Source organism: Protopterus annectens, chromosome 3.part1 (genome assembly GCF_019279795.1).
Source record: "Protopterus annectens isolate FY-2018-M chromosome 3.part1, PAN1.0, whole genome shotgun sequence".
Taxonomy (NCBI): Eukaryota; Metazoa; Chordata; order Ceratodontiformes; family Protopteridae; genus Protopterus; species Protopterus annectens.
In genome coordinates, this window is record NC_056732.1 from 481,499,363 (window position 1) to 481,522,419 (window position 23,057).

Genomic DNA, 23,057 nt, shown 5'->3' on the forward strand with positions numbered 1-23,057 from the left:
CACTCTGCCTTTCTGGAGACAATGGAAAACATGAAGGTCCTACTGAACACCCTGATATTGGGCGATTTCAATTACCCTACCATTAACTGAGAAAACTACTTGAGTACAAACTCCCAGGCTCAGCACTTCCTGGAATTCATCAACTCAAATGCCCTGGATCAGCTGGTAAACTCCCCTACCAGAGGTGAAAGCATGTTGGACCTGGTCATCACAAACATGGGCGACAGGTGTTCCACACCAGAGGTCAACCTGTCACTGGTTAGATCAGACCGTAAACTAATCACCCTGGATGTCCACACCCTACCACTACCCCCAACCAAGTAAACCACAGTGAAAAACTTTTCTAAAGCAAACTTCACCTTACTTAAGACAGAGGTGGTAAGTTTCACAGCCCCCACGCTAAAGGATAACGCTGCCCAAGATGCAGAATCCTTTACAAATGCACTCTGTAAGCACCTATAAGGATGCATGGATCGTGCCATCCCTAGCAAAGCCTAGACTCACTCCCCTAAGAGAAGGAAACCAGTCTGGTGGACCCCTGCCATAAGCAGGTTATACAATAAAAGGAGGAAACTAGTTCAGAAAAAAAGTAAATCCCAAGAAGGAAAGACATCCCTGATCAGTATCAGTAAGAAACTTAAGGTCCCACATAAAATCATCCAAGGCTAACTTCAAAAGAAAAATAGCCAAGGATTTGAAAGATAACCACAAAGCCTTCATCTGAAATAGTTACTTCATTTGCTCTGCAACCTGCGGGTATCGGATCCGAGCCGGCAGCTTTCCAAGCTCCAAGATCTGAGCTCCTAGCTCCTCCCCATAATCCCCTGCTACCAACCATATTACCTCAGATCGTTTTTTGCCGCGGCTGAAGAAGCTTTCCCTTTGAAGAGCTCCTGGCTGGGTGAGATCGTTTCTGATTATAACTTCATCCTAAAGTTTAAAAATCATGTGCGTGTGGTAGTAAACCTTTTTCTACCCCTTTTTAGTGCTAGTTTAATTTTTTTCCTTGGTACAGTTAATTAGTTTTTCTTTTGTCACTCCCCCTCCCCCCTTAGCGTTTGGGTGTGTGCGTGAGTGTTTATACATGGCGGAAGGGCCTAAGGCCATTTTTTCTAAATGTACTGAGTGTGGCCGCAAGCTTTCCCCAGCTGATGGCCACACTCAGTGCGTTTTGTGCCTGGGGGCAGCCCATCTTTCAGAGGCCTGCCAGATCTGTGCGTCCTGTCCCAGGAGTCAGCTTCTTCTTCCTCCCCCGTTCGGGCTCCGGCTGCCTCAGCTGCCTCAGCGCCCTCTGTTCCCTCAGCTCAACCCGGGACTCAACCTCCCTCTTTGGGTTTGAGCTCTGGGAAAACTAGTGCCTCCTCAACTAAGGAGAAGAGGCACAAGGATAAGGAGGGACATAGATCCCATAAAAGGCGGGCCGAGTCTCACCCCTTGGCTCCGGCAGCTAAAGTAGCTAAGTCTCCTTTGGGGGTCTCCGGATCCTTCTCCTCTTGGCTCCGTTCGCCTAGCTTCTCGCTGTAGCTGGAGAAGGAAGATCGGTCTCCCTCGAGGTCGTCAAGGCGGCCCTCTTGGCCCGCCTCGACTACCTCTTCCAGGTCAACCAAAAGCATCTCCGAAGCGAATATGGATCGGATGATGCGTTGGTTCTTACAGACCCAAATGCAGATGGGGGTGCGCTTGCCTCCCCTCCCCCCCCCTCTGGGGGGAGTGCGGCCCCCATGTTTGCCCCGATCACTCCTTCTCTGACTCGTTTTCGGATCTCGGAGTCATCGGATCCGGGCCCATTCGGACCCAGGGATTTGTCGGCGCCGATAGCGCTGGTCTCTCCGACGCCGACTATGCCCTCGAGCTTGTCGGATCCGAGCTCTCGGTGCCGAGGGCTGAGCGTCGGATCCGAGGGAGTTGTATCTTCGGAGCTGTTGGCTTCGGAGCACACCTCTCTCTCAGCGCCGACTGCTTCGGCTCGACCCCGATCCCTTCCTCGGAGCCGAAGAGATTGCTCTCAGAGGCTGGTGAAGGGTGATTCTCCTTCGGCTTTTGAGGTAGTGGAGAGGTTACTGTCGAGATCCTCCAGATCCCCGGTTCGGGCTTCGGATCCACCCGTACCCCCACTGTATGAGGGTCTGTCGTCCATCATCCGACCATCGGGACAGCCTGCCCAAGCCCTCCAGCTCGTTCCTGCGGAGGAACAACAACCCGTGGACGAGCCCTCTTCGGATAGCCCCACCGAGGAGGTTCCTTGGAAATGTTGGTGTAAAAGGAGTGACCTGGACTCCCCCGAGTCCGTTACCACCGACACGGACTTAGATGATAGGGAGGGTTCCCCAAGGTCACCCCCTGAAGATGTCTCCTTTGGAGACATCATGGAAATGTTGCGTATTAGAGGGGGGTGGTCTGCCCAAAAACCTTCCCTTGATGAATCTGTGTTCCTGGAGGCATTTGAGGCAGGCCCATCTACTTCCTGGGTGTCCCCTCCAGCTGACCGCCTGGAGGACTTAATTACTACCAGGGCGTGGAAGGAGCCCGACACCGTGGAGCCAATTCCTAGGCGTCCCAATAAAATACTAAGTCCCCCCACAGATAGGCAATCATGGGCCAAAGGATCCCCTGTTGATGCCATGATGGTGACAGCGGCCACCAAGAAAGAACTCGCTCAGGTGAGTTCTTTAGTCCACCCACCAGATAAAGAATCTCGAGCGTTGGACCGGATTGAGAAGCGGATGTTTGCTTCAGTGACCTTTTCCTTAAGGGCGCTGAATTATATGGCACATACCATCAGGCTACAGCGAGACTTGATCAAGGAATACGCTGCAGCCCCCCCCCCTGGAGTCCATGTCGGTCGGAGACAGGAATGTGTTTACAACACGAATGGCCACTCTGAAATCCATCTCCAATACGTCTATGCAGCTCCTCTCTCACGCTTCGGAAGGAGCCGCTAGAGCCAGCGGAGCAGGGGTCGTCTTACGATGTCGCGCGTGGCTCCGTCTTTGCGACTTCGCGGATCCCTTCAAGGCGTCCTTTGCGAACGCCCCCTTTGACGGTTCTGCTCTTTTCGGCAAGACCGTTCGCGATATGCAGGTCCAAAGCGAAAAGGACGGGAAGACGCTCTCTGCCGTCGGAGTCCGCTTCTCTAGTCCCCAAAGATCCTTCTCTACTAATCAGAGGGGACAAAAGAAGCTGTGGTTCCGCAAGTCTCAGCAATCCCATCCAGCTGCGGACCACTCTTCCTCTAGAGGCAGAGGAGGACAAGGTGGATGCCGGCCCAGAGGCAGAGGGGGGCCGCGTAATTTCGGGTCTAGAGAACCTTTCTCGGACAGACCCGCGCAACAGCCCTGAGGGCTTGCCCGACTGTCCCTCTCTGGAGGCAGTCGGGGGGCGGTTGACGGAGCACCTGTCAAACTGGGAGTCCCTTACAATGGATCGATGGGTGCTCCGTATCATTTCCAGAGGTTATTTCATTCCTTTCCTAAATCTTCCCCCCAAAACCAGACGCCTCCCCAGTGTCCTACCCGATCAGGGGAAGGCAGCGGCTTCAGAGATTTTGAAGCTGCTAAGAAAAGGAGCCATCCAGCCCATCCCCCCAGATCAGTCCGGATTGGGTTATTACTCAAGGTTCTTTTTGGTGCCAGAGAAAACCGGGGACCTCAGACCCATCTTAGACCTTTCCGCTCTGAACCTGTTCATACCCACGGAAAAGTTCCGGATGGTCACTCTTCAATCTATTCTCCCCTTTCTGTGGGAGAACGACTGGATGTGCTCCATAGACCTCAAGGATGCATACTACCACATCTTGATGGACAAGACAATCCAGGAGGTTTCTCCCCTTCCGGCTCGGAGCCAGTCATTATCAATTCAGGGTTCTTCCATTCGGCCTCACCTCAGCCCCCAGAGTGTTCACCAAGGTCATGGCGGTGGTTGCAGCCCACCTGAGACTTCAGGGCATTCAGGTCTTCCCGTACCTAGACGACTGGCTCCTCACCGCGACCAACAGGCATCAGCTCTCTGTAGCTAGAGATTACGCACTGACTCTAGCCCACAACCTAGGCATTTCAGTAAACCGGCAGAAGTCCTGCCTGTGCCCCACTCAAGCCCTGGAATTCATAGGGGCCAGGTTGGATACTCGAATCTCTCGAGCTACTCTAACATCAGTCAGACTGAACAGCTTGTCTTATCAGGTGTTAGCCCTTCTCTGGAGTCCTACTCTCCAGCGGAGTTAGTCCTGAGGGCACTAGGGTCTATGGCAGCAGCGATCGGTCTTTCCCTCCATGCCCGTCTGCGAATGCGAATATTACATTGGACCCTTCAAGTCCAATGGTCCCTCTTGCTCCACCCGTTGAACACGCTGATACCACTGAGCAGAGTTTGCAGGGACTCCCTTCTTTGGTGGTTGCATGCATGGGAACTCAGAGAAGGGAGGCCTTTTGTGATCCCCCGGTCGAAGCCACGTTGACCACGGACGCTTCTCGCCTCGGGTGGGGGGGGCATTGTTCAGGCAGATCCATTCAAGGCACGTGGACTTCCCTAGAGACCGCATTGCATATCAGTGTCCTAGAGATGAGGGCGGTGCTTTTGGCGTTGCAAGCTCTCCATGACCTTCTTCCCCTGGGGACTATTGCAATCCAGACAGACATGTCTGTAGTCTGGTATATAAACAAACAGGGAGGAACCAGATCTTACCCCCTGTGTCGAGAGGCCATGAGAGTTTGGGAATGGGCGATCTCCACCAACCGTTTTCTGGAAGCAACGCACATCCCGGGACGATCCAACATATTAGCAGATAAGCTAAGTCGGGTGCTTCTCACTCCGTACGAGTGGTCTCTGATTCCATCTGTTGCAAAGCAGATCTTCCACAAATGGGGTCAGCCTCACTGCGATCTTTTTGCTTCTCCGTTAAACATAAAATTCAGCGAGTACTTCGCAATAATTCCCCCCAGAGGGGAAACCCCCAGAGACGCTCTAGTCCATGCTTAGCCTCCCGGGCTCCTTTATGCTTATCCCCCCCTTCCACTCGTGATGAAATTCATTCAGAAAGCCTGTCAGTTGGGGAGCAGAGTTATCCTCATAGCCCCATTCTGGCCTCGGCAGATCTGGTTCCCCTTTCTGCGGTCTCAGTGTGGCTGCTCCGTGGATTCTGGATCCCAGTCCAGAACTGATCTCTCATACCGCGGATTGCCCAACCCCTAACCTGGTCAACCTCAAGCTTGCGGCTTGGCTGATCCAGTTCCATTAATGGCTAGGACTCCTGGTATCTCATCTCCCGTTAAGGCCATTCTGGTTGCGGCTCATAAGCCGTCTACCAGAAAACTTTACAACAGTAAATGGAAACGTTTTTCCATTTGGGCCAAAGATAAGGGCTTGGACCCATTTACTGTCCCTATTCCGACCATCCTAGACTTCCTCTCGTTGATCTTTCGACAGGGAGCAAGCGCTTCTACAGTTAAAGTGCAATTGGCAGCCATCTCCCATTTTCATGTGGGTGATGGCATAGGTTCCTTAGCATCTACAAAGTTGTGCAAAACCTTCTTACGAGGCATCTTCCTTTTAAATCCACCGATAAAGTCTGTGGTTCCCCCATGGGATCTCACTTTAATCTTGCAAGCCTTAACGAATCCACCTTTCGAACCTGCGGCCTCAATTCCGTTGAAGTTCTTGTCATGGAAAACAGCCTTCTTAGTGGCTATTACTTCGGCCAAAAGGGTTTCAGAATTACAAGCCTTGTGTATGAAACCTCCTTACCTTATCTTTCACAAAGATAGAGTGTCCCTCAGGACTAAACCCGTCTTTCTTGCCTAAGGTTGCTTCAGAAGCAAATATCAATTGATAAATCTACCAGTGTTTTTTCCAACATTTCAGAACAAGGGAGAATACACATTACACAAATTGGATGTACACAGACAGCTGCGTTTCTACTTGCATAGGACTAGAGAGTTTTGCAAGTCGGACCAGTTGTTTGTCTAGTATGCAAAATCAGCCATGGGTAAAGCCATTTCCAAAGTCACTGTAGCAAATTGGATCCGTCAGTGTATTATTCAGGGATATATATCGTCTGGCAAACCAGCCCCGGTTAGTATCCGTGCTCATTCTACAAGATCTGTAGCCACCTCAACAGCCTTCTGGTCTAGGGTTCCAGTGGACGACATATGTTCAGCAGCTACTTGGTCTTCTTCTCATACGTTCATTTCTCATTATAAATTAGATGTGATTTCGAGAAGTAGGGCTTCTTTTGGCTCCGCGGTGCTTCGGAATATCTTTCCGTAAGGACAACCCAGGTTCTTATAAGGTAGCTGGGGACTCTGTCCCACAGGTTGCAGAGCAAATGAAGTAACTACTTCAGATAAAGAAGTTGTGTACTCACCATAACGTTCCATCTGAGTAGGTACTTAATTTGTCTGCAACCGACCCCCCCTGCCATCCCCTGAACCTTTCGGGATTTTCAGATCACCTTTGCAGTTGAATTTTCATGTTACCAGGTTGGTGAGGCAAAAAAAAAACGATCTGAGGTAATATGGTTGGTAGCAGGGGGATTATGGGTAGGGGGAGGAGCTAGGAGCTTGGAAAGCTGCCGGCTCCCCACAGGTTGCATACAAATGAAGTACCTACTCAGATGGAACATTATGGTGAGTACATAACTTCTTTTGTAGCTATGTCAAGAATCTAATTGGCAACTTGCAGATATGCTCTGAGCTAGTGCAAAATAGCACAAAATATACTTGAACCTACTGATATAGTCAACATCCTAGCAGATAGATTCAGTGCAAACTTCACCCCCCCCACCTCCAAAAGGGCCCACAACAATACTGGAAAAGTGTAGTGTCCCAGAAATCACAGACGCACAGGTGAAAACAGCCCTTTCAAAATCCAAAAACACAGCATCAATGGGGCCAGATGGTGTCCCAGGATGCGTCTTGCACGAACTATAGAACAAACTAACCCCCCACCTAAACACGCTGTTCAACCTCAGCCTCTCCACAGGCTACATGCCCATAGAATGGCGCATAGCAGCGGTTATTCCTCTCCACAAAGGAGGGGCCACAGCTGACCCTGGTAACTATCGCCCTATAAGCCTGACTAGCCTGGTCTGCAAGACTATGGAGCGCATCATCATGGAACTCATTAACAAAGATATTGGAAACCTCCAAACATTTAACCCGACCCAGTTTGGCTTTAAGGGCAGATTATGCCTACTAAACCTTATTGACTTCGAGACAGTCACCAAGGCCATAGATGAGGGAAAGGTGGTTCACACAGCCTACCTTGACCTCACCAAGGCGTTTGACACCATTCCTCACCCAGGTATTATAGAAAAACTCACCAGCCTGAACATAAACCTCTGCGTCACAAGATGGATTGCCAACTGGCTTACAGACAGAACTCACACGATAAGAATAGCAGGCTCCAGGTCCGACTCTAAACCAGTCACAAGTGGTGTCCCGCAAGGCTCGGTCCTGGGACCCCTACTGTTCGGCATATATTTCTCAGAAGTACAGCCAAACACAGGAGGACTATGACTAACTAAGTTCGCCGATGACTGCAAACTGGGAGCCGTAACTGACTCTCCATCTGACACGGACATCCTCCAAAAAGGCCTTACTGATACAGACACCTGGTGTCAAAGCCATGGCCTCAAGCTAAATGCCAAAAAATGCATAGTCATCCCATTTGGGAAAAGCAAAACCGCCACAAATTACCACATAGGTGGCAGCCCCCTTAATACAGAAGAGGTAATAAGAGATCTGGGGACTCTGGTAGATGGTGATCTCTCCTTTGGCGATCATATTGCCAAAGTAGTTAGGAAATCCTGTGTGGCTCATCTAATTACTAAAGGGTTCGCATCTAGAAATAGAGGTTATAGTGCCCCTCTACTCGTCACTCATCAGACCCATCATAGAGTACAATACCCCATTTGGGATTTACCTCACAAGACACTTCCAACAGCTAGAAAGACCACAAAAGTATCTCGCCAAGAGGATTACTGGCCTCAAACATATGTCCTATGCAGACCGACTGAAAAACTCCGGCTGTACTCAGTGGCATATCGTTACTCAGAGGTGATCTGTGCCTGACTTACAAAGCCATGTCCAACTCAGAATTGATGGACATGCTCCACCTAAAGAAATCCAAGTCACTGAGAACCATGCAGTCTAATGAGCTAAACCTCGCCACAACAATAAATAGAACATGCTGGAGGGATAGATTCCTGTCACAGAGACTCCCCATGCTTTACAACAAAATTCCTAACTACATTAGGCAGAGCCCCTCACTAACACTCAAGAGAAACGTTGACGAGTGGATGGGTAACAGAAAGTACACCCCTGGGATCACCTCATTGGCTCTGCTTGATAGAGGCTCAGTTAATTAATCAATGGGGTGGTGAAAGCCGACACACTCTGGCTAGGCTTATAAATGCCCTCGGGCAGATAGCCTAGTACCTACCTATGAAGATATAGTGGAGATATTTTGTCAAATTTCTGAAATCTGTATAGTGCAGTCAGTGGTGTGGAGAAATCTGGAAGAAACACAGCTTTTTTGGAGATACTAGGTATGCAAAAGCTTGGTGAAGTGGAAGCTTAGTAATTAACAGCCATAATAGGTAAAGGACAAATGAAAATGTGAAGTATAACTAAAGAGGAAGGAAATCTCCAAGTATGTATGTAATTCCTACATAAATTTGGAAGTTGAGACAGGAGGCTGCTGAAGATTTGAAAAGTACTTTTTAATAATGTTTTGAAAAGGAGGAAATACCCGTATAGTGGGTGAAGGTAGTGGTAGTAGTATTACCAAAGGAGAGGGAGGATTGTCAGTCTGTACCTTGTAGAGAACATTTTCAGTTCTAAAACTTGATTACAAAGTATTTATATATATATATATATATATATATATATATATATATATATATATATATATATATATAATTAGCTAAGAGAATAGCAAAAATGTTAACAAAGCTAACAGATATGGATCAGTCTGGTTTTGTGGAAGGGAAACCAACATCTGATAACATTAACAGAATGATGATGATTTAGAAGAAATTAAAATATCAAAAAGCTTTGTTACTGTTTAGTTTAGGTGATTGTTTACATGGGTCAAACATACTTTTATCAGCCTTAGGCAAATTTGTGGGCAGTATTAGAGTTGAAGGAATTTATTTGGGAAGGGAAAATGGCAAGAGTAAAGTGGTTGAGTTGCTTCCATCTTGAACAGGGTAGTTTAATACCCGATTCGAAGGGATTCGTAAAAGCTACACAGCTCCGACTTGTATATATCACAAACAGATGGCTATAGAGCAAAATGGAAGACAGTGCTGGTAAAGCAAGGTGGGGTATGAGGAATGCAGAGAAAGTAGTGATTTTAAAACAAGCCCTTAAGGAGAATAGAAATAACTGCACAGAATGTTATATATATGTTGCAGATCACGTAAAGACTGAGCCAGTAAAGGCTTACAGAAAATAGATTTTGGTGATTGGAAAACATAAAACTAACTGCGCAGAAAAATGTGCAAAAGATGACAGGAAGTAACTGAAGGAAGCCAAAAAGGAGCCATGCTACTAGGAGCAAATAAGTTGGAAGTGAAAAGTAGCCATGCTTGTGTTTGATATGCTTGTTAAAAGAACGTCTTCCATATTAGGAGCCAGAGTGGGGGTGTATCAAGTGAGAGAGCACTGGTAGGTAGGCATTTTAGTGAAATCAAGAACAGAAGATGTTATTACGAAAGGGCTGATTAGCAAGTCATATAAAAGATTACATGGTAATTACTAAAAATAAAAAAATGAAGTAGATTTTGAAAAAAGTCTGGGGGGGAGATTGGAGCAGCAAATTGCAAAAGAGCACTTTGGAACAGTTTTCTAAGGATCAAGTATGCTACAGAATTCATGGGATTTAGGATATATGCATGGAAATGTTTACAGAAGTACTTTTATATTCCTCTAGTTCACATGATTTTCCCTCAAGCAGGGAACAGATGTTGGAGATGTGAAAAGAATGAAAATGGAAATTGTGAATACATTTTGTGGGAATATGTGGAGTTACTTGAATTTAAGGACTTCCTACAAAATGTTGTGGCTCTGTTGTCAGAGAAACATATTGTATTATCCAAGAAGACAGTGCTGTTGAGTTGGTGTCTGGGTTTAGAAGTGTTAGGATATAGTAATTCCTTGTTAAGTTTAATGTTATTTGCAGCTAAAAAATAAACAGTTACTTGAGAGTGGAAATCAGACTAAACCAGCTGTAAATGAACCATTGAATATTTATTGTAAAGGAAATAAAAGTATCATTAAAAGATGGAGGAAATTTCCATAACAGTAAATGGTACATTTGGGAACAATATGGAAAAAAAAGCTTAAATAAAAGACTAAAACAAGTAGGACTTGAAAAGTGTGCGAGTATGTACTAATGCATAAGTTTAAAAACAGAGCTGTGATGGAAGTTGTATGTATGCATGATGCATGCTTACGATTATGAAAAGTGCTGTGATCTTTTTTCTTTGTTATTACTATATAGAAATACATGTTACAAATCGACAATGTGATGAAAAAGTTGTTTAAAACAAGTGACAAATGACTTGCATCACTGAGCAAGAAGCCTGTTTGTTATGCAGCTGCAGGATCCTTTTTGTGAAAGATTTAATGTTACTATGAATACTTCACAAAACTTTACATTCCTTAAATGAAGTCTGAATTGTCTTTGTAAAATACTTTCCAGAGTCTGATTATTCAAATTATTTCATTATAGGCCATATGTTTATGCCTTCTACTCTGAACAGCCTGATGCTGCAGGTCACAAGTATGGACCAATTAGTACAGAAGTAAGTATTTTTTATTCTACTTTTAATGTGTTTAACACTCATCTTTCCTGGTTTTGAATACAGTTTTAACATAGGTTGTTAATTACCTATTATTATTTAATTATGCCCAGTTATTCTCATTAGAGGTAATATATCATCAACCGTGGGATGGGTAAGGCTGATCTCTAATCGAATGGAATACGTTAATCGAACAGAAAAAGGGAAATTGACTGCTTAAAATGGACCCCAAGGGTTTAACTAGCCTAGTACTTACCCATGAGCCTGTAATTTCTATACTCCTATAATGAGATCAAAATGAAACAATATACTCTGTTTTTTTTTTCTTAGTGTTAAGTAGCACATCCCTCATGATTCTGTTTTATAGTCAGTAACATGCGTTAAAATTCTGGCACATATTTTTCTCTATATTGTGTCTCACGTTTGCATTGTCATTCAGTTAATACACAGTTAAATACATTAGTAAGTGCTTGTGTTTCCAACTGTATATTGTTGCATAGAAGTCCAACAAGGGGACAAGGTAAATTCCACAATTTATAAAATTGGTGCCATTTGCATGAAAGCTGTGCCATTTCTTGCAGCATCTTAATCGCTCAGTAAGTATGTCGGATTTCAAACATCTCAGTGGCGCTGCTTGTCAATGCCAAGAGGTTTTGGTCTCATGATCTGCACCACTGGCCCTATATAATATGAAAAGAGCGTGGCCTTAAGAACATATGTCATATGTATGCTGCTGCCATTGACTATGGCCACCACCTGCAATACCCAAAGAAGCTTTGCACTTTAAAATTAATAATAAGGATTAAAATACTGGCTTCCTAAAAGTTCACTCAATTCACTTTCTCTTTCCTTAAAGGCTTAACTTTGTTTATTTGAAACTTAAGATTATTTTGTACTCCCCTACCATTAGTATTATGGTAACATGCTACTGCTTGCTGGAATTGCCTGATCTATCAATGTTTGACTTACTAAACACTGTAAAAAATTAACTAACTGCAACATATGAATCAGTGGTGACCATAGTAAAGTATTCACTCTCTGAAAGGCAGATGCTAGCAGTTAAAAATACACCAACTTAGGTGAGTAGCTGCAAACACATCCTTGATTTGCATTCCTTAGCAATTTCTGCCACTGGCATTTTGTCATAATTTCCAGAACTCCTTTTGAATGTTTGTCTGATGGTCTCTGTCTACAATAAAATAATTGCAGTGGAAAGTATGTATTTTCTGCTTACTTACCTTGTAGCTATAAGGATACACACATTTTGGTGATTAGAACTGTAGAAGTCCATTTTACAATATCTACACTGCTGCATCCAGTAAAAATGTGATGGTCAGGCACTTTGGTGTCAGTCAGATTGACATCTACTGATTAATACACAAGGAGGTTATCCTTAGAAGTGCACATTGGCTATATCCAACACCTGCCAAACCCAAACAAGCTTTGCACTGTACAGCTGAATAATGGGGATAAAGCACTGGCTTCCTGGAAATTCACCCACCTCACATTTAATGCCTTTCAGTGCTATCTTACCAACAGTAACTGAATATTGCTAAGACTATTATGCATTCACTTGCACACAGTGTTATGGTAACACTCCATGACAACATAAGGTTCATTTGCTAAGCATTTAAAATGAAACAGCTACAGCACCTTAAGTAATGGTAGCTATAGGAAAGTAGTTATGTCTGAAAGGCAGATAGATGCCAACAGTTAATAATTCACCAGTCTGATGATTAGCCTTGCATATGTTTCTTTATGTATGTATATATGTGTGTGTTAACTAAGGTAGAACACTATAATCTATTTGGACTGTATTCACTATCAGCATGGGGATATTCCAATTCAAAAGATGGACAAGATCATAATTGGCATTTTGCTTTACCACAGTGTACAGCAGCAGTAATACAGTGCAGTTAGTATAGATGTTTAGGTGTACAAAATTAATAAACTGCACCCAGCCACATGATTTTGAAACTGAATAATGAAATTCTGTACTCGAAGTGAATAAAGTTAGTCAATGCGTATTGAAAACTAAATGTACAAATAAGTGTAATTTTGCACGAGGAAGTACAAAATAAAATGTTCAACAGACGAGTGGCTCGTAGGAAAAAAGACTAAAATTTATCTTGTCATATCACTCCTAGCCACTAGGTCAAGGTTTACTGTAGTGTTTTTGTTACAAAGTTATTGCAGTAATTTAACAGTTGCAGACCACTTACAAGCATAATTTCGAGTGAGCCTAGTGCCTGTGGTCAACCAACTGTCCCTTATTTTATAAAAATCCACAGTACTCCGACCAAAAGGCAAGGAAAGACTCCAGCTGACTACATGAATAGCTGATGTAAACCAAAGTATCTTAGTCCAGGGTCACTTGAAGAAGTCCGTCTGGATGTGTGTCCTGAAATGAGGCAGTACTAGAAAATATATAGTTAAACAGTTGTATTTAGGCAAATCTCCCAATAGCAAGCCCATAGAGCACTGTTTCATGTTTGATTTAGATTTTATATTTTGGCATCTTGTTTCTGAAGTTAAGTATATTGATAACAATACAACCTTTGGCAAGTAGCAGCAGGCAGTCTTGAAAAGCGAAAGTGTACGCACGTGTGTCTGTTGCAGATCATTTTCACTTCCAAAACGCATGATGCATTTTACAGAAAACTGCATGTTTTTTTACATGGCTTTACACATTTTTACTGCTGTGTGTAAGTTTTATTAGGAACATCGATTATAGATCTTGTACAGCTTTTACATTTCACGTCTTTGTTAAAAAGAAATCTTTAGTTTTATGCAGTTTTACTTTTTTTCTGCAAACAATTTCATTTACCGCAACTGTTCTTCACTGCTCATAAATATATGTATTTTTTTTATTTGTTTACTAGTTAATGGTGTGATCCCAAGGGACTTTTCAACTGCAGCATGGGAACAAACGTAACATGCAAATAATTAGGACTACAGTGCAAAATAAATAGTGTTACATTGAGATAAAGCATACAAAAATATAAGAATAAGGTACATGAGTGGAGTAAATACAAAGTCATCTAGCTGGGACAGTGTTTTGGTAGCATGTAACTGTTGACAGTAAGACAGTGCTGTGCTGTTTTTGAGAAGCAAAAGAAATATTGACAGCCTTTTGTTGAAACTCACTGTTAACACTTGCTCACGGTGTGGTGATTTTCTTTAGCATGTTGCTGGTGCTACTTATTAAAAGAAGTTTTACTGATAGAACCATGCCACTGTTGCTGTTCATTCAGTAAGTGAAGTTTCACAGAAGGGTGTCACTGCCACTTGAGATGTATGGCAGTTCTTGCAGAATTTCATTGGTAGTACATGTGTAAGGAGTATGCAGATGGTCATAGATTGTACTAGGCTAACTGTCTTTGCTGGCCATCTTAAGCCCAGCCAATTACCCCATGCAAGAATCAAACCCTGCACCTTGTGTCTGTAAGGTAGACAGCTTAACCATTATGCCAGCCTCTCACCCTTCTTCATATTTTCTTCATATTTATCACTGCTGCAGTAGGCTAAGCTATTTGGGTTATATCCTGCATAGAATGCAACAGCCATCCAGTTTCCAAAGCTTTCGGGCACCTTCTAGGTGCCCGAAATGTATGTCAGTTTGAGCTGTGCTGACTCAAATGACAGGTGTGAACACTAAGCCCTCCAGAGCTTTCTTGTGCTAAGAACTCATCTCTGCAGGATTTTGAGGGGATCGATGGTCAGCTAGCTTCATTGCTGGGTATGTCACCTTTGGAGAAAAAACTTCCAAAAAAAATTCCTTTTAACTTGTTTAAACTAAGTTTTTGTGAGAAACAAGTACTTTTAAGCCAGTTAAAAAGTATTTTCCATGGCTGTCTCATGACTTTTATACACTTAAGTGGAAGCACACTTTCTTACTTTTGTGGTAAGATGTTTAAAACTACATTTTCTGTGGAGAAACTGTTACTTTTTGGGGCTGGGGAAGTGTTTAAAGTGTGTGGTTTTTTTTTTTTTTTTTTTTTGGTGGGGAAAAGATACTATTTTGCTGCTTTCCTGTTTTACTGAATGTTGCTGCTAAGCTTCCCTATGAAACGAACATAATTTCTAGCTGGACCATGGAACAAACTACCAGTCCTATGGGTAAACCACCTTCCAGGCACAAAAAGAAAAAGGTAGTTAAACAGCCTTTGCCACTACAGTAGGCTGGTAATTTGCTTCAGCCGCAGGTAGGTGACTCTGCTATGACCAAAGCTGGTCCCTCAGATCATTTATGTTTTGCTTTGGATCCTTCTGGTGATGTTCTTCATAGTCAGTGTTGCGGCATTGATTTTTGGGCATGAACAGTGAGATTTCCAGATTGTTTGCATCAACTCTAGCTGACAACCGCCATCTGGATTTTAAGGTATAAGAAGGGTGTCTGTTGGCAGTTGTTTCAAGCCATGAAGTCTGATACACTTTGTGTATTTAGTGTACTCGCAGTCCATTGGAAGGCTGCTTTTTCCAGAGAACCTCCTCTTCCAGTCAGGTAAGTACCCATTTGGGGAATTTTCTCTAATTTAATGTTTAAAAAAAGTCAACAATTGCGTGAAGTATGGGAAACAAATCCTGCATAGGGAAACAAATCCTGCATAAATATTCTCACTTGTTTTGTGTGTTTTGGTTGGGATCTCAGCATATTGCCTCTAATTGTCCTGACTGTGCAAAATTCCAACCCGAAAGCATAGTGCTGAGCTGTTATCCGCCCATATGGAGCCATCTTTTTCGTTTCCATGGAGGCGTCACAATCCAGTGCTACTGTAGGATCTCTGCAGACTATCAGCTAACTTCATTCTAAAGAAACAAAAACAGAAGGACCAAGGACCCTGACATTTCCATTAAAACTCCAGCTATAGTCCATAATTTGGCTGATGACCCAGGTGACGGACCTTTGTAGCCACCTAGTCCAGTGACTCCTAGGTGTGAACCCCGATCCCTCAGACCGTCGTCATATGGTCTCTAGCCTACCTATAGTTGTTACCATGACACACTTGTTGGTAAGGTCTGAGGTGGCTCAGCAGGTGTCCGGGTCCAACACCAGTATCGTGGGTCTCAGGGGAGAGACCCTGTCTACCTCAGCTACTGAAACCTTAATACAAGTTGTAGTCTGATGACCACATCTTGTGGTCAACCCTTTTAAATGGATATCCAAACTGAAGCAAAACACATTTTTCTTCACTCCCACGACCGACCACTTCTTGTCAGACCAAAGCCCAAGACCTCCTAAAAAATAACAGAAGAACTCATGGCTTTTATGAAATTCAGAGACCCCCCCCTCCATACTTCTGCTACTAAATCCTCCTCGTCCAAAAGAAGCATGAAGATGCTGATTCCTTTAGCTCAGAAGATGAGGAGTTGTCCTAGAATGGGCACGTGCCCCCACAGACTTACCCAGATTCAGACTTTGACATCTTCTCTTCGGCCTACCCCCTAAGGACCTTTCCTTGGGGATACCCTACATAGAATGAAGGATGCTTTCAGTTGGGATAGCAAACAGTTCTCTCAGGCTCTGACCAGTTACAGGGAACTGCTAAATTTGCCCAGATCACTGTCTGTTCCTCCTGTACACATGGTAATGGATGATGTCTTTGAAGACATTGCTTTTGCATTCTAATTTGTAACCTCCTGCTGCTAGGAAACCAGACCTGTTTTACAGAGTCCTTGAATGTCACAAGCACATTTACAAAAATCCAAAAGCTGACTCTTCAGTAGTCTCCACTGAATCCACAAAAGGTGTACCTAAAGGACCAACTGGACATCCCTTACCTAATAGGAGGGAAAGCAAACTATTAGAAAGATTTGGGAAAAAAGCTTATTTCTGTACCCCTGGCAGTAAGAGCTTTGTATTGCCAATTCCATATGCTAAATAAAGTGCCTTGAATCTCTCCAGGACAAAATTCTACCTAAGATGGACTGTGGATAGAACCTTATAAAAGGAAATTCAGGAGAAAGCTTGTGAAGCTTTACAGGTCTCCAGACACTGCGTAATGTCTTCGATGCATCATGCAGAGCAACTGTCGCACAGGCTCTATCATCCACAGACATGCATAGCTCAGGACCCAGCCCCTGCCAGATCAGGTTGAGCAGAATTACTGGAGGCTCCTCTAAACAAATAATTCCTTTTTGGACATCCAGTTGAACAAGTTTTCAAGGAGATAGATTAAAAAGAAAAGCAGACAAAAACTGTGAAGGAATTTTCTGTCTCTGACACCAAGATACAGTAGTAATTACCCTTCAAAACCTTGGTCTTTTCCCCTAGACAATTCAAGGAGAGGCCTCCACATGGCCAGAGACTCAATCCAGGAGATGGCAACTAAAACAGCCACAGAGAACAGGGATCTCTAAAGAGCCCACCCAGCATAGAGACCAGCTGCAACTATGTTCAAACCCAGCCTCCCATGCCACTACCCAACCTCCCCTTCCAAACTTCTGGCTGGAAGAGGCTCCTTTTTTCCTAAACCTATTGAAAACTATCACCAGGGACCAGTGGTTCCTCAGCATTATAGAAAATGGGTACTGCATCCATTTCAGATAAATCCCACCTTTCATCCATTTCAAAGAAAGTCCACTCTTCTTGGGCATTCCATATCCACCAAAAGAGCAAGGAACCATCTAACCTTCTCTCAGGGAACTACTTCACTAAGAATCCCTTCAGCCTGTCACTGCAGGTCTAGAAGACAAAAGCTTCTACTCCAGGATCTTTCTAGTTTCAAGAAAGTAGGGCTCCTGGAGGACCATCTTGGAACTCTCAAAGCTAAACAAGTTTCTCAACATCCCAAAGTTCAAAATGCTTGCATTGCAAAAACTACTACCCATGATCTTCCAAGATGCCTTCATGGTTACCCTAGACCTAAAAGGCTCTTACATTCATGCCCACATAGCAGACAGTCACAGAAAATATCTATGATTTGTAACAACGAGGTCTCACTTCCAATTCTGTGCTTTACCATTTGGGCTGTCCACGCTTCCAGAGTTTTCACAAAATATTTAGCTTCTCTGATAGCACATGCAGAACTCTGGGAGGTCATATTTATCCTTACTTAGACAACTGTCTCATTCAGGGAAAATCCGTAGTAGAGACCTTAGTCACATTGCAGATCACTGTAGACTGCTTTCAGAAATAAGTATCCCCTTAAATCTTAAGTCACAAAATCTTCCTCAAACAAGGATCTGTTCTGTGGGAGCTGTCATAGATTGGGTCTAGCAGAAAGTCTTCCTTCCCCGGGGCAAGATAGCTTTCCTGACAGGCTGCCTGACCAGTCTGTTTCCACAGCAACACATTTCAGCTTGAGAGTGATGAGGATTCTGTGGTACATGTTATCCTGCATTCTCATGATCCCACTTGCAAAGTTACACATGAGAAAATTTCAGTGGTTCCTAAAAATACTTGGGAACAGCATTCTCAGCCTCTGGAAACCTTAGTGCCTGTCCTTCTATGCCTGAAGAAGGAGCTCATGTGGTGGAAGAATACCATGCAGCAGTACCATAGGTCAAATTTCTCTTTACCAGAAGCAGCCAAGACCCATCACCAGAGACAGCTCAGACATAGCTTGGGGGTCCCACTTAGGTTCCCTGAAAGTGCAGGGTATCTGGACACCACAGCAGGGATAATTGCATGTAAATTAGAAGGAGCTAGTAGAAGTGTTCCAGATCATAAAGGCTTTTCAGCAGAACTTAAGCCTATGGACCCTACAAATCTAGACAGACAACACCACAGTGATGTGATGTACATAAACAAGCAAAGTTGAACACTCTCCTAGTCTCTCTGTAGCCTTTCTAGGAAGATTTGGATGCTGGCTAAAGAAATGGAGCTAACCTTCATAGCTTGTATTCCGGGCCAGAACAGTACCTTGGTAGATTCCAACGAGGGATCTTCTAGACCCCAAATGAATGGATGCTGAAGAGAGAAAGGGCTTCCTGGACGTAAGTGTACAGTGGGGGTCCCCTCAATAGACCTGTTTGCCTCTCACCAGAACAACTGGAGAAGATTTTCTCTGGAACTTAACTTATAGGGACTTGGAAACTGGATGACTTCTCTTTCACATGGCCAAGCTGTATACATTCCTAACTTTGCTTATGATCCACAGGGCAGACAAGACCCAGCATGATCCTAGTGGCCCCCTTCTGGCTGAAACAGCACTGGTTTTCTTTCCTCGTGGCCCTCAGTAAGGTAAGATTCTGTACCCTATGACACTGTTCAAGAGGAACCTGGATGTGGATGGGGCACTGTAAATTCTTACCGAGGATAGTGCCCACAACCCTCCTGGACATGGGCAGTCATTACTAAATGCACTCTGGGTATTGACTAGCATATCTGTGGTACTACATTGGGATGAAATGCTTAGGGTTGAAATGACCTCCGAGTTGATAGCTTTGTAAACTCCTGTGATCCTATGATGTCAGCCAAGTCAAGGGGTCTGGTTTTATCCTCATCTAGCCACACTTAGGCTAACAGCCTGGAGGATTGATTTTGACACCAAAGAATGCCGTCTATCTTAAGGATGTGCTTTCCATTCTAAGGGAACCAAGGTAGCCCAATACCAGAAAATCATACCTGGCAGAATGGCAGAGATTTTCCACCTGGTGTCGCAGCAAGAATACCAACCCTTCTCAGACAGACATCAGTTCAGTCTTGCAAAACTTGTCAGGCCTATTTAGACAGGGACTTTCCTACACCAGCTGTAAATTATGTGCATCTGCCATATTATCTTGCCTATGTAGTGCTCCGTCTGTCTTCTCTGCACCCCCATATGAAGCTTTTCCTAAAAGGGGTGATTCACTTGAAATCACTCAGAAGTTATCCTATTCCTGCCTGGGATTTAAATTATGCATTAGAAAAACTAACCTTGCCCCCCTTGAACCTGCTGACACTAACACTCTAAAGATGTTCACCTGAAAGACCACTTTTCTTATAGCTGGCACATCAGCTAGGAGGGTTTCAGAGCTACAGGCCCTTGTATATAAATAACCTTTTGCTGTATTTCACGTGGATAAGGTAACCCTTAAAACAAACACATCCTTTGTGCCTAAGGTGGTATTAGAACTTGCCCTAAACCAGGCTACCCACCTACCAGTCTTCCTCCCAAAAACACAGTACCAGGCAGAGCAAGTCCTTCAGTCTTTGGATGTGCACAGGCAGATTAGGTACCATCTAGACAGGACAAAATCCCATAATAGAGCAGTGCAGTTAATGGTTCCTGTTGTAGAGGGTAAACAGGGCAGGCCAATCTCCAAAAGAAATAATTTCAAAATGGATAGCAAACTACATTAAATTCTGTCACTCACATCATGGAAAAGATCTACCTGGACTTATCAAAGCCCACTCCACCAGGCATGGGGCAACTACTGCTGCTTTCCTCAAGAGAGTCCCTACCCAGGCTGTCCTAGAGACAGCCATATGAAAACTCCATGTTAACCTTTATAAACCTCTATAACCTAGGAATATTTCTAGGGCTAGAGCAAGTTTCCCTGCTGTGATCCTACAAAGCCTTATTCCTAGGGTGACTTAGATGACCTACTGCCCACCTGTTACTTTTGGGAGTCATCCCAAGAATCAGTACTGCAATATTGACTACGAAGAACATAGCACAGTTGTGTCTCACTTACCATAATTGTTGATGTTTGAGTAGATCAGGGTTGCAATACACACTGTTACCCTCCAGCCCCTCTATCTACTGACCGCTCATCTCACCTTACTGGGTGCAAGGGGTAGAGGAGTTTTGTGCAGGTAGTCCTCTTATCTCCATCATCCCCTTTGTGCCTCCTATGATTTTCCACCTTTTCACTCCTTTCCAGACAAAGACATGAAGATGGTATGATGCTCTTCTTATACCCTGTCATCCAGACATCAGTCATCAGATGTCATTGGGTTAGGAATGATGCAAAGACTCTAGAAATCAGGCCATTCACAGGCTTCTGCATGACAGGAAGACCCAAGAAGTGGTACTGCAGCACTGATTTACTCAGACATCTACAGTTATGGTAAGTGGGACCCAAGGGTCGCTTTATCCATTCAGCCACCATGGATATGGGGTTAGCTATGTCTTCTGTGGCTGCTGGGGTTCCCTCAGAGTCGGTGATGGGCGAAGGGGTAGGGAATTTGCCCCTGCTTAGCCAGAATTTTCAAAAGTTCATTGGTGGTTAATAGACTAACGACCACTAGGGCCTTTACAAGCCTAGCCATGCACCCCAAACCATTTCGTTTCCCAGTATTATGGTCATGTATATTTGGGGGATGTTAGTAGAGAGGCAACTATATTATGGGTAGTGTGTATTGGGGGGCATGTAAGTAGGGTGGTAACTAAGGATTTGGTAAGGGGGAGTGTAAGGATGATACTTTTCTTATTGATGGCCTATGTTCATAAGGGACATTTATGACTTCCCATCCAGTTGTCAAGGTTTCATTGGAATAGGGTCAGGGATTAACTGTTTTACATGGATGGGGGAGCCTATTCCATAGTCTTGGTATCCTTTGGGGCAGAAATCAGTCTTCCAGAATATTCTGTTAGTGTCACAAGCAAAATTTAGATCCCTGGAACTAGTGTTCCTCGTGCTGTTTCTTTTGTTCATGTGCAACAGATCCATCAGGGCTGGGTCTGAAGAAGCTGTGTAAGCCAGGTAAACATCTACTGTCAGCAACCTGTAGGAGACTGAATACAGAGACAGAGCCTTAAGGCAATCGGTTTAAGATGGGGGTATTCATGCCCTGAATTCTCCTGGTGAGAAACCTCTTTGGGCTCCAACTGTTGCCAAGTGTCTGGTAATATACATAACAAAGCAGGCATCCTATTCAGTGATGGCTTTGATAAGGGCCAAGTAGAGTGATGCTATAGTTTCCTTGGACCTGGATGCCATGCACTTGTGTATAGGTTTGGTGACATAGAATGATTTTCTTATTATCTTAGCCATGTGTTGGTCAAAGAACAGATTACTGTCTGTGTATCTTCTCAGATTCCTTATTACTGGATCAACTCTTGGGGCCACTTTATCAGTGGAGCAATTGATTTAGATTGTCAGTTTCCCAAATTCCATAATAATGCATTTGATGATATCCTTTTCATTCTTCCTCAAAGTATGGGTGCCAGATTCGACCTCAGATCCAACTCTGCTGCATGCACTAGACTTGGATCCAACTCTTGAGCTCCTCCCTCTACACATAATGCCCCAGTCAACTAGCAATACCTCAGATCTCATTTGCCGCTATCTCGTGCAGACACTGATCCTGCTCAAAGAGCTACTTTTGACCTATTGTACTACTTTGTAGGTAATATCTGTTTTTTCAAAACTCTTAACTTTCTCCTTTAGTCCTCCCTCTACTTTTAGTCAAATTTTTCGATTTGGTCTTCCGCTAGGCTACTTTCCTTTCTCTTTCTGTTGTCTGGTAGTCTTCTAACTTACCATTGTTGGTACTAGTTCTTCCTTTCACTCTTGCTATCCTTTGGAGGGTATTCTGCTTACCATTGTTGGTACTAGTTCTTCCTTTCACTCTCTCTATCCTTTGGAGGATGTTCTGCTTACCATTGTTGGTAATCTGTTAATTTTCTAATTCTCTGTTTTCCAAAAAAAAAAAATCCTAAACTAGATTTGTACTTTCTTGGTTTTCCACTATCTATGCCTGAAAAACCAACCAGATTTAAAAAGTGCACTTCCTGCGGGTACAACATTCCTAATTCTGATGCTCACAAGGAGTGTGTTTACTGCTTAGGAGCAAGCATATCTTAAGAGACCATTCTAGTTGTGCGGGTTTAACTCAAGCACTGCCTGACTGATGTAAGTTGGTCTTGAAAGGGATGCTGCCTCCTTTTTCATCTTCTTCTTCGGGGGCTCACACCCCCTTCCAGTAAACCAACAAAATCTTTATCGCAGACTAAGGAGTCACGTAAGAGATCTCCCACCTGTTCTCTAAAGCGTCTCCTTCGACCACAATGTCATTGGAGTTGCTACAAAAAATACAAAAGACATTGGATCCACTGTCTTCCGAGACTAAAAGAAAGCACTCTGATCCAAAATAATCGGATTGACTGTCATACTGACCAAGTCTCTTTGAACCCCTTCCCCTGGGTTCACAATTGAACCAGTATTTCCTCAGCTCCATTCTTCATTTCTCCAAATGGCACAGAGGTGAGAGTCTAGGCTGCAATCAACTACGTTGTCTGTCAGGTCCTGGAGAAATCTTTCCGAAACAGATGTGGATAGGATGATGAAAAAAATCCTCAGAGCTCAGATTCAGATGAGGGTTATT

General features: G+C 43.9%; 1 protein-coding gene across 1 annotated transcript in view; it reads left to right on the forward strand.

The window, feature by feature from the left end:
• ENPP2 (ectonucleotide pyrophosphatase/phosphodiesterase 2) overlaps positions 1-23,057 on the forward strand; it is a gene marked incomplete in the record, with an annotated part of 2,364,887 nt that overhangs the window by 630,773 nt on the left and 1,711,057 nt on the right. Inside the window, 1 exon segment of the mRNA XM_044066921.1 lies at positions 10,732-10,804. Within this exon segment, the coding sequence (XP_043922856.1) occupies positions 10,732-10,804 (73 nt within the window).